Raw genomic sequence first — 13,022 nt, 5'->3', positions numbered from 1 at the left:
GGAGGAGAGAGAATCTGGCAAACTCCTTGTAAACAAGGTTCATTTCCCAAGGCTCTGGCTCATAGAAATTAACATTGGGGCAATTACGTTCATCTGAAGAAGCTGTCTTGGGATTGCTTCCCCGAGGCCTCCCCAAAACTGATAAATAGGCCTGGCACAGTCCTGACTCAGCCCCTTCCTTCCTGAACTGGGGCTCAAGCCTCAGCTCTCAGGTCCCTGACCCTGTGGGGACACCCACAATCTGTCTTCTGTCTCCTCCTGTATGGGGACCAAAGGTCCAGGTGCCAGGGTCCCTGCTTTTCACCTTTACCTAGGAAGCCCTGAGTCCCCCAGCCCTGCTTCAGGTTTCCTATGTCCTGACTGCGACCTTCACTGGATGGAGGAGGAAGGTGGAGGCAGCAGAGCCAGGGGAGTCTGAGAGCAGCGCAGTGCCTCAGGTAAGGCTGGAGGTCTCAGGTGTCCCCTCTCTCTCTTCCCCTTTTTATCTTTCCTTGTCTCCAGTCTTTCACAAACATACCCACATACTTCAAAACATCTCCTTATAATCTGAACCCTTGTATTCAAAGGCAATATAATGATCTCTCTGATCATCCTAACACTCTACAGTTTCCATAGTGCAGTCATACACCCTGTTGCTTGTGGTTCTCAAACCCATAAGAAAGAATTATGGGTGCAAGAAGGCAGCTCAGAGAGGTTGAGTAACCCCTCAAGATTACACAGCTAGTGAGCCATGAAGAAGGTACAAAGTTCAGACACACTTTGGACACCAAGCTTGGAGCCCTTTTTTGTATTACTCCCACATTGTCTCCCCTCTCTTCTGAGCCCACAGGAGAGGGATTTGTGTATCCCATGCCATCTGATCACTCCAGTGTTCAGACTAACTGACTCTTTAAAACTCAGAGCATGTTTCCCAAAGTGTAGGATCAGAAGCACGAGGTGCTTGGTTAAAAGGACTTGGTTTTGAGATGAATTGATTATGTCTCAAGGAAGGGGACCTACTGACATTTTTTTTTTTCTTTTTTGAGATGGGGGTCTAGTATGTTGCCCAGGCTGGCTGGCTGTTAACTTGTGATCCTCCCACCTCAGCTTCCTGTGTAGCTGGGATGCAGGCAGGTGCCACTGCACCTGCCGTGAACATCCTTTTTAAAATCAACATTGCAGGTGGGGCTGTGGCTGTGGCTCAGTGGCAGAGCACTCTCCTAACATGTGTCAGGCACTGGGTTCGATCCTCAACACCACATAAAAAAATAAATAAACAAAATAAAGGTTAAAAAATCAACATTGCAGGTGATTGTGGTGCCCATTAAAGCACGAGGGGTGCTTGCCTTATTTTGCAGTCTAGGAGGCAGAGCTATGGATACTCTGGGCATCCCCTGCCTTTCCCTCACCCTCCTGCTTCCTGCCATCCTCCTGTTGAGGGTGGTTCTGCAGGCCCAGAACTCCAGGCAACAGACCAGCTGGGTGGTGGACTGGGCAGGCAAAAGATGGAGCAGATTTTGGCTCTATCACTTCCTAGTTCAGTGACTTTGGGAAACTCATCAGCCTTCTAAGTCTCCATCCCTCATCTGTAAACTAGGACAACAGGACCAAATAGTGTTTCTATCAAGGTAAAATCTTAATATATGTGAACTCGTAACACCTTGTCCAGCCACGTGATTGGGAAAGGATAGTTGTTTGCTCTAAAAGCAGTTACATATGTTAAGCTAGAGTTGGGACCGAAAGTTCTGACTCAGAATCTCCTTCCCCCGACACTGGGTATCTAGGAATTCAACTCAGTAAACTGAAGTAATAAATCCGTTTATTTGTTAAATGCTGGGCCTGTCCCCATCCCATCTCCCAACCTGGAGCTCCAAATTACTTCAGTATCAGTGGTAACTCGCAGTCCCCACATCTGCATTTGCTTATTTTGTTACTTCAGATGAATGACATTCCAGATGGAATTTGCAGAGCAGGTGGCACACGTTCCTGACACTTTGGCTGCATTTTTATCTGTCTGGTCACTAATCAATTTAGGCTCTTGGGCTCTTGACTCTTCCCCATTTGTTCATCTCAAATGCATGCAATGCCTAGTGTTGTATCCAGCCCAATGTAGCCCTGATTCATGGGTCCTGACACTGCCCCGTTCCTGTGTGCGGGCCTGAGGAAATAGTCATGAGAATGATGCTGTTTCTGCTCTCAGTGTTATAGAAAACGACACTTAAGCATAACGTGGACTGGGCAATCCTAAAAGAACACAAAGACCAAGAGATTGTGCAGAAACTGGAGTGGTAACCCTGGGGCGGGAGGGATGCCTGAGCAGGAGCTGTGATGGGTCTTACCCCAGAGGCAACGCAAGAGCAGAGTGGAGAAAGTGCAGGAACAGCCGATGCTCAGGATGCAGACAAGGCATTTTATGCACTCTAGAAAAATGCAAGGCATTGCCAGCCTAGGCGGTGCCTGACCTCAGAGGCAGAGAATGCACTGTGGGTGAGGCATCCTGAGTCCTTGTCCATCTGCTACTAACTTGGGGTCTCCTGGAGGAAATGGAGAGCTTGGCTTTGAAGGCAGAGATGTGACAGATTGGTTATTTACAAAGCACATCAGGTGCAGCATGGACGATGAGCACCTTGTGTGTCTTGCTTTCATCTTCTCAGTGACACGCAGGGCAGGTATCATCAGCAACACACAAAGGCAAGCTGCATGTTTTCTAGTGTGTGTGTGTGTGTGTGTGTGTGTGTGTGTGTGTAAGAGTAATCTGGAGTTCTAACATAACAGTTATTGTGAACACCTTTCTATACAGACAAGTGAGAAAATTAACATCATCATTTATGATAATTCCAGAGTGTTCCATTGACTTAATGGATTATGTAATACGAAAACAGTCCTATACAGATATAAGTAATAACATAGAATTCACTCATGTAAAGGGTACATTTCAAAGATCTTACTATATCATATAATTTTGCAACCATCATCCAGAATCTCATTTTTGAGAATTTTCATCATTCCCCAAAGAAACTCTCCTCCCACAGCAATCACTCCCCTCCCCTACCCCCAGCTGCTGGCAGCCATTAGTTTCTGACTCTATGAATTTGACTTTCATAATCTTTTTAACCAGATCAGTTATGTTAAATGTTTATGCTGTTTCTACATATTCACTATTATTCACAAGGCTCTAATAATCATTAAATACATACATGTCTTACATTTTATCTGGTTGTATTATGATAAAGCTCTGGAACTAGAATACACTTGATCAAAAACATATCTTTTTCTATTTGTTTTCAAAGTTGCAGAAGGACAATGCTGAATGTACATTTTTCTCCTTTTTTTCTTTGTGTGGAAAAATGCTCAATAATTGATGCTGGAGAAAATAATTTTCAAGGATAACTCTGTGTGTGTGTGTAAGTGGATTTTTAGCATATTTCTTGATCTTCAAGAAATAAAATTAAACTTTCTAAAAACTGGAGGGCTAAGAATAAGTAGTCTGACATTTGCTTTGGTGCCCAACACTCTCATTACTTTTTGCATAAAAGCAGGAAATTGATGGATCTCAAGTATCTTCCATAATTGTCAAGTGTAGCATATGACTACTCTACAGGCTTCTTTGAAAGGTGCCTGCCCAATAATTGTAATTTAGCTCCTAATAGTTTATTTTTTATATTTCCTTGCAGTATTATTTTATGGCAAAAGTTTTGCATCTATCTTTTTTTAATAATAAATTTTAATGTGTACTTGTTTACAACATGGTGCCATAGAATCCCTTTGGATAGTAACATGACTACTTTGGTGAAGCAAATTAATATATCTGTCATTTCAAATGAGTTCATTTTAAAACTCCATTGTATTTATGTTGACTTACCAATAAAGAAGGCTATGCAAATGAAGACATTTTGCTGATCAAACTGGCAAGGAGGAAAGAGCCTCACATTTCCCATTTCATTCATTTGAGAAGTACAAGTTAAAACTATTTTCCTGGAGGACTCTGATAATATGTATGAAAATGAAAAGTGAACCACCCTATGATTATGTATAGAAATACAAAACATATGCACAGAGGTATTCATTGATGTAGCCTCTGTAATAGGAAAAATAAGAAATGATCTAACTATATCATCAGAATACTGATTAAAAATATATGATAAAGGTGCTGGGGTAGTGGCTTAGTGACAGAGCGTTTGCCTAGCATGTTTGAAGCCCTGGGTTCAATCCTCAGCACCACATAAAACAATAAATAAGATAAAGGTATTGTGTCCAACTACAACTAAATATATATATATATATATATATATATCTTATATATTCTATATATATGTGCCATATATATATATATTAGAATAGTAAGCAACCATCAAAAATGAATGGCAATACTGCCTTAGAGAATATTCTGTGGCACACTGAAAATGACTTAATGAAAAAAATCTGAAAAACTATTTACCAAGTTAACAGAATTTGTAGTGATTTTTACTTTCTTTACTTTTTTTGTGTTGCTTGAATTTTCCAAAATGACAATATCTTTTGTTTATAATCAAAGGATCACAATATGGCAAAAAGCAATTTTTATTTGTAAAAAAATCCACGGAATATCTTCAAAATATACATCTTAAGATACTGAAGAAATTTCAACATATTTCAAATAATAGAAATTGACAAAAAGCCATAGAAGTTTACTGTGAAAGCTAATGCAGACATCATAATAAAAAGCAACCATGCATACTAAGAGGTTGTGGACCAATCTTACTTACAAATATAAGTGTAAAAGCCTACATAAAATATTAACAACTTGATTTTAGTAGTTTATGCCAGGAAGACAAGTAGGGTTTAATATTGGGAAGCTATTAACTGTGATAGGCACACGAAAAAAGCATATGTTTAAAATTACAGCAGCTATTCTTGAGTATTAAACTTCTACTGGTAAAATACAAATAGAAGGACAATTGCTAAATATATATAGCTCCTTCTCCTTGAAGTCTTTTAAGACTCTTTATTGAACTTAGAATAAAAATTTTAAAGCTGTGACCTGGCCTCACTTGACCTCACAGCCTCATCTCTCACTGCACTCCTTGTCATTCCAGTCACAATGGCCCACATTGGGTTCCTTAACACAAGAAGCCCTTTCTTACCTTAGGGCCTCTGCACCATGGCTTTGCTTAAGACTTCCTAAGACTGGCTTCTTTCTTGTGTTCATTCTGGGGATTCAACCCAAGCTGCATTCCCAGCCCTTTTCATTTTTTATTTTAAGACAAGGTCTTGCCGAGATGCTGAGGGTCTAAGTTGCTGAGGCTGGCTTTGAACTTGAAATCCTCCTGCCTCAGACTCCTGAGTCATTGCGATTACAGAAGTGTGCTACTGTGTCTGGCTGGTTTCTTCCCTTTTTGCTCTTCTCAATAAAAAGACATTAAAATATAAAAAGTTCCAATCTATTGCCACATGGTGGAATTAAAGTACTTTATATATTTTCTTTTTTTTTTAACTTTTAGAATTTACATTTTACCTGTATTAGGTTTCCAAAAGAAAAAAGATCATGATAAACTGTTTTAATCTTTAATACATTTTAAAAGTTTTTGGTAAGACATGAAATATTGACCAAATGGTTTGCCCTAAATAAGTGTTTAGTGGTCCCAATGCCATTTATTGAATAATGTAAACTTTACTTGCAGATTTAAGGTAGTATTTTTCAGTCCTCCACATTTCTCATGTCCTTGGCTCTGTTTCTCAAGTTTGTCCAGCTCTATTGATCCACTCAATCTTGCACCAGCACAGGTGTGCCTCCTTGTTACCCTTTTCCACATTTTCCTAGATTATTTTCATGTGTATTTCTAGATGAAACTGAATTTTGTTTTCCAAAAATCCTGTTATGATTTGACTTCAAATAGATGAAGTTTTAGATTAATTCAAATGAATATGAACTTTTGAATGTGAACACATTTCATCCTTTTCTCTAGAATCTTAGACCTCTAGAAACCATTCAGTTCAAGTTTCTAGAATCTCTCTGGAAACTATTCAATATTTAAAATTTTATTTTAGGTCTTTCTGGAGAATTTGGAGGTACTGCTTAATCATAATACTGGTGATAATGATAATTATAAGCTGGTGATAATGTGGATGATAGTATTGTAACCTGGCTATTGTTTACATATATATGTATATAAATCATATATATCAAATATACATATAAAATATACACACACTTAATAGGCATATTTATTGAGTGCTCACAACATGCCAACTTTTTTGTTATTTAATTTCATCATTGCTACAATACCTTTTTTTGCTACTTCTTGCACTTGAAGGAATTGAGTCTTTTTTCTTTTTCTTTTTTATTGTTGCATATTAATTATACTGAATAATGGATTTCACGGTGGCATACTCACATGTGCATGTACCATAATTTGATCAGTGTACATGGGTCTCAATTTACAGGTATTAGCCTCCCCTTGCTCTCCTACCCTCCTTTTCCCTGACCTCCATACTGTCTTGTTGGTCTTCTTCTATTCTCATGGGACTCCCATTCCCCTACCACCTTTTCTCTTTAGCTTCCACATATGAGAGAAAATGTATGACTCCTGTCTTTCTGAGTCTGGCTTATTTTTCTTAACATAATGCTCTCCAGTTCCATCTGTTTTCCTACAAATGACAAGTTTGTTCTGCTTCATGGCTGAACAAACTCAATTGTGTAAATATGCCATGTTTTCTGATTCACCTGTTGACAGACACCGTGGCTGGGTTGAAGGAACGGAGTGAATCTTAAAGGGCTCAAGCAACCTGCCTGAGGGTCCACAGCTGGTCAGCAGCGGTGCTGGGACTTGAATTCCAGAATTCTGCTTGCACGGTCACTGTGGTACAGGACTTCCTGGGAACACCATTAGTTTTAAGTCTATTTGTTTTGTGATTGGCTACTTTACTGATGTCCTTTTTAAATTTCTAATAAAGTTTCAGTTGATAGTCTTAACTTTCTCAGAGATATCATCACATCAGCAAATAATGATAATATTTCCTCTTCTTTTCATATACTTTTTCTTCTTTTCCCTTTGTCCATTTGTACAATATCCATTTCTTATAATGCATACACCTGGTTTCAAATATAACTTTATCACCTATTTAATATCTTAACATACTAATTTTTAAACACATTAAATTATTATATTGTAGGACAAGAATTAAAATAAGAAATAGATATCATTTCTGTAACATCAAATATGATAGATTAGAAGTTGCTAGAATGATTATCCCATAAAGATTTTCTAAGTTATGTTTTTGTGCCTATTATTACTTTGTTGATAACCTAAAATTATCGCAAAATTTTTACTGCTGAGAAAACAGTGGATTTTGTTTATGTTTGTGTCTGTATCCATCTGAGAGCATTTGGTAAGCATTTCTTGATGTTCCTATTGCAGAGAATTGGGAGAATGGATGGAGGCAACCAGAGTGGGGACTCTGAGTTCCTACTCATGGGGCTCTCAGAAATTCCCGAGCAGCAGCAGATCCTGTTCTGGATGTTCCTGTCCATGTACCTGGTGGCTGTGGTGGGGAATGTGCTCATCATCCTGGCCATTGGCTCTGACTCCCGCCTGCACACTCCCATGTACTTCTTCCTGGCCAACCTCTCCCTCACTGACCTCTTCTTTGTCACCAACACAATCCCCAAGATGCTGGTGAATCTTCAGTCCCAGAACAAAGCCATCTCCTACACAGGGTGTCTGACACAGCTCTACTTCCTGGTCTCCCTGGTGGCCCTGGACAACCTCATCCTGGCCGCGATGGCATATGACCGCTATGTGGCCATCTGCCACCCCCTCCACTATGTCACAGCCATGAGTCCTCAGCTCTGTATCCTTCTGCTCATCTTGTGTTGGGCCCTATCTATCCTCTATGGCCTCATTCACACTCTCCTCATGACCAGAGTGACCTTCTGTGGATCCCGCAAGATCCATTACATCTTCTGTGAGATGTACGTCCTGCTGAGACTTGCGTGTTCCAACACCCAGATCAACCACATGGTGCTGATTGCCACAGGCTGCTTCATCTTCCTCACCCCGCTAGGGTTCATGATCATGTCGTATGTCCGCATTGTCAGAGCCATCCTCAGAATACCCTCAGCCACTGGGAAGTACAAAACCTTCTCTACCTGTGCCTCCCATTTGGCTGTGGTCTCCCTCTTCTATGGGACACTTGGCATGGTGTATCTGCAGCCCCTGCATACCTACTCCATGAAGGATTCAGTAGCCACAGTGATGTATGCTGTGGTGACCCCCATGATGAACCCTTTTATCTACAGCCTGAGGAACAAGGACATGCATGGGGCTTTGGGAAGATTCCTCCTAGGGAAAGCCTTTCAGAGGTCAACTTGAGCGTTACTTGAAGTGGGAACTGGGAGTATCCTCTACCACATATAAGACCTGTAGAGGGAGATAGGTGACTAGATATATATAAGTGACTAGAACATAGACCCTGCTCAGAATAAGTTTATCAATTTGTGGTGAAGACAGGGCCTCTCTGTGTAACCTGATGTCCTCCCCTGCACCACTCTCAACAATAAATATGGTCAGGCTAATACCTGTAAATTGAGACCCATATACATCAGTGAGCAGCTGTGAGGGTTAAATAAGATAATGTTCAGAAGTGTCTGGAAGGGTGCCTGGCCCATAATAATCACTGTTGTTTTTAAACAGAGATAGCTGGGCAAAAGCAGTAAGAAGAAAACATTTTATTATTTTTCTTAAGCAAAAATCAACTCTAGTTTAGAAATATTAGAAGTACAAATGAATTGAAAATAGTTTGTATTTCTTCTATCCAAAGACAACTCTTGCTTGACTTTGGTATAAATTCTAGACTTTGATCTTTGTTAAACACACTTTTCCCCCTAGAATGAAACTTGCTTTTTACTTAATAAAAAATAAATTTTTATGATAACATTCAGCTATATTATTATTTAATGCCTGTACAGTATTTTAATGTTCAATTTAATGAATATGTCACAATTCATTTAACATACTTCCTATTATCCAATATGTAGTAACAGGTTTTCCCTGTTGTTTGCAACATAATGATAAATGGCTCTGTGGTCCATCTTTGTTCACTTATGTCTTATTTCCTTAGGGGAAACTGGTGAAGTGGAATTGCTGGGTCAAAGTTGTTTTTTGTTTTAATTTTCTAGGTCTTTAAAAATTTCCCCAATTGGCCTCCACAAAGTTTGTACAAGTCTACACTTTCTCTAAGGGTGAGTAGGGACGTTTCCATCTGGCCTCTTTGTTCCTCACATGTAGCCTGGGTCCCTGACATTGCCCCCTGTAACCCCCCATGGGACCAGGCCAACAACCAGAAATAGGTCCATTCCCAGCATTGAGGGAAAATCAAGACTGAACTACAGGACAGTTGGTCAGTGATGCTTTCAGAGAAAGATCTTAAAAGAAGGAAATGTAAAAATCGATTATATAAATACAGTTATTAGTCATGCCCAACCACAGAGCCAAGAGACCATTGGGGAAAACATTCAGGTTGCCAGCACCAATTCCAAGAATTACTCCACAAGGCCATTCCCATGAAACAACCAGCTATGACTTTGACTAGTTTCACTATAACTTAAGATGAAACTCCCTGCTATGATTTTCGAACTAGTTTTGCTTCGTAGCTGCAGCCACTTGCCAATAGGGGCCCACCAGCTTCTGCAAAATTCCGTAAGTGCCAATAAGCTTCCTCTCAAAACAGTTTATAGTTTTCTTCTTTCTGGATAGACCCTAGACTTCCTTTGTCATGCACTTGAGGCTATCCTTGTCTATGTGTGCATGACCCAGACTGCAATCCTAATTTTTATATTATTCCCAAACAAAAACATTTATATCTAGAAATTCATCCCTATGTTTAACTTGACCTTGACACATGGAATCCTATCTATGTCTCTCCTTCAGAAATAACCATGATCCTGAATTTTGTGTTTGTCACTTTCTTCTCCTCTTTGTAGTTTTATTACACATATTTCCTAAAATATGTGCATTACTTATGTTTACAGTGTTTTGGAATTTAATGTAAATATTGCCACGTTATATTCTTTTAAAACAGGTTTATGGAGGTAAAATTTACATATAACATAATTCACATAAAACATAAAACATAATATTTGATGAGTTTGGGCAAATATACATCTAGTAAAATCTACCACAACCAAACTGCAGAATATTTTTCTTCTCTTGAGTTTCCTACTTCTTCTTTCACACGGATCCCTCCCTCATCACAAGACCCAGTCAGCCACAGATCTGCTTATTTCACTATAGATTAGTTTGTACTTTCTAGAATTTAAGATTAATGGAGTCATTTATGCCTGACTTCTTTCATCAGCCTAATGGTTTAACATGTATGCATGCATTCCTCTCTGTTATTGACTGATGCTCCATTTGTGTCCCATCACCCACTGATGGGCATTTGGATGGTGGGTAGGCAGCTTCCAAAATGGCTCCCAGTGATTCCTGCTTCTGTATTTATGTCTCTGTACAATCTCTTCCTTTGCATGGGGGCCAAATTTAGGGACATTCTTCTACAAAAAGAATATAGCAAAAGTGAAGAGATATGTCTTCAGAGATGAGTTATGAAAGACTATAATTTACATCTCTTTGCTCTTTGGCCCTCTGTCTCCTTGATCTGAGGAAAGAAGCACCCATATTTTTGAGAGGCCCCAGCAGCAAGGAAATGAAAGCAGCCTCCAGCTGATAGCCAGCGAGGCCCCAGGACCCTCAGTCCAATAACTGGTGAGTAATAGAATTTCACCAAGGACCATGTGAATGAGCACAGACACTTCCACTTCCCCAGTCCAGCCCTGGGAGGGCTAGATCTCAGGATGAGAGAAATCAGATCCAGTATCTTTGATGAAAATTTAGCACCCAATTGAGATTTTGTAAAGTTAAAAATCCACATCAGGTTTCAAAGTCAGCATGAAAAATAAGAATGTAAGATATCTCACTTATAATTTCTTAATCTTTATTGCATGTTGAAATGGTGATATTTCTAGATTATGGGGTTAAATAAGATATAGTGCTAAAATAAATTCCAATCGCTTCTTTTTACACTTATTAAAGTGACTCTAGAAAAATTTAAATTATGTATATTGTTTGGAATTCTATACGTGGTTAAATTTCTGATGGATGACACTGATTAGGATTATAGATTTTTTTCCTCTGGAAATAACTTGTTTCTACTTCCAGTTGGTAGTAAGAATAGGGGTAGATTGTCTTCATCCAATCTATAATGGAGCTGATTAAAGATGCATTTCAGGCTGAGTGAGGATTGGTTATTTCCTGTTATGACTCATTACTAGAATGTAGCATGTTGGAAATCCCAAATGACCTTCTAGAATGTTTACTGTATTTTGTAACTTGTCAGACTCCTAACTCAGAGGTTTTTTTTTTTGTCTCTAGCCCTACCTGCTAAAAAACTCTGCTCACTTCTTGTTCTCTCAGCTGCACCTTCTGTTCTCTCAGCCTTGCATTGGATGCAGCAATTGCTGTTCAAGGGAAAGCTGTCTAATTGTTAATTGCATCTCTTTGGGATTCCTTTCTTTCCTGATATTGGCCCATTGAGTCATATTTCATAGCTTTTTGATGCCTCTTAGACTTTCAAGAGTAAGGCCATTTCTTTGCTTGACTAAGAACAAGAGTCTAGAGTGGTCCTTTTGAACCAAGTACTCTGAAGGAATTAACCCAATGCTCTAAAATATCCATTCTCTAATGGATTTACTTCTGTCTTATGCATCTAGAACTGCAATAACAGAGCATATAATACAGTAGAACCCTCATGAGTGAGATTAGTGGCCTTATAAAAGTGATCCCAAGAGCTCTCTCATCCCTTGCACGATATAAGGATGCAGTTGGAAGAAAGCCTTATCTAAACCAAGAAGTGGGGTCTCACCAGACACCAAAAACTACAGATAATTTGACTTTGGATTTCTCAGTCACCAGTCTATGATATTCTGTTATAGCAGTCAGGATGGACTAGGTTCATAAGTAGACTGGATGAAGCCAAGGGAAAAAATCCATGAACTTGAAGATGTGTTACTAGAATCTTCTCAAATTGAAAAACAAAGAGGAAAAAAAAGAATGAGAAATGTGGAACAGAATCTACAAGAATTATGGTTTAAGTTCAAAAGATGTCACATGGTACACTGGCAGTATCATAAGGAGAAGAAAGAGTAAAAGGAACAGAGGAAATGTATGAAATAATAGTGGCTGAGAATTTTACAAAATTAATGACAGACACCAAACTACAGATCTAGGAAACTCAGAGAACACTGAACAGGAAAAATAACAAATAATCTTCACAGAGAACTGCAGAAAAAGCAAAAGCAAAGAGAAAATCTTGAAAGAATCTGGAGGAGAAAAAACTCATCTAACGAGGAAAAAGGAAATGAACAATGTTTATCTGAGGGTACAAATTTTCATTTAGGAGGAATCAGTTCTAGAATTCTATTGTGCAATGTGGTGACTGCAGTTAATGATGGTGTATTATGTACTTAAAATGGACACTTCACAGAAGAAATACAATCGATCAACAAATGTATAAAAAATGTTCAACATCTTTAGCAATTAGAGAAATGCAAATCAAAGCTGCTCTAAGATTTCATCAGTGTATCTCCACATCATGTACAACCACAAGAATGGGAAATTATGATCCATGTATGTATAATAGGTCAAAATACATTTTATGTCATGTATAACTAAAAAGAAAAGTAAATAAAAATCGCATTATTCAGAGTTAACTTTTCTTAAAAATTTTGTGTTTATTCTTCCAGAGACTTTATTCATAAGAATTGTGCATGTATAATATGCACATTTCATATCAATAGAATTACACTTTCCTGTGATGTTTTGTTTTCTTACATAAAGAGAGTGGGATAACTGGGTCAAATGATGGTTCCATTCCAAATTTTCTGAGGAATCTCCATACTGCTTTCCAGAGTGGTTGTACCACTTTGTAGTCCCACCAGCAATGTACCAATTTACCTTTCCCCCCACATCCTCACCAATATTTATTGTTACTTGTATTCTTGATAATTG

The 13,022-nt window shown here is 38.7% G+C and overlaps 1 protein-coding gene across 1 annotated transcript in view; it reads left to right on the top strand.

The window, feature by feature from the left end:
• The window catches only part of LOC114080967 (olfactory receptor 1D2), a 45,563-nt gene extending 37,167 nt beyond the window's left edge, over nt 1-8,396 (top strand). The window contains exon 2 of the mRNA XM_071603517.1: nt 7,377-8,396. Within this exon, the coding sequence (XP_071459618.1) occupies nt 7,389-8,330 (942 nt within the window). The 5' untranslated portion in view covers nt 7,377-7,388 and the 3' untranslated portion in view covers nt 8,331-8,396. The remainder of the gene's footprint in view (nt 1-7,376) is intronic.
• The last annotated feature ends 4,626 nt before the right edge of the window (nt 8,397-13,022 follow it).

The sequence above is a fragment of the Marmota flaviventris genome, chromosome 17, assembly GCF_047511675.1.
Source record: "Marmota flaviventris isolate mMarFla1 chromosome 17, mMarFla1.hap1, whole genome shotgun sequence".
Classification (NCBI taxonomy): Eukaryota; Metazoa; Chordata; class Mammalia; order Rodentia; family Sciuridae; genus Marmota; species Marmota flaviventris.
This window is presented reverse-complemented; position numbering and strand designations above follow the sequence as displayed.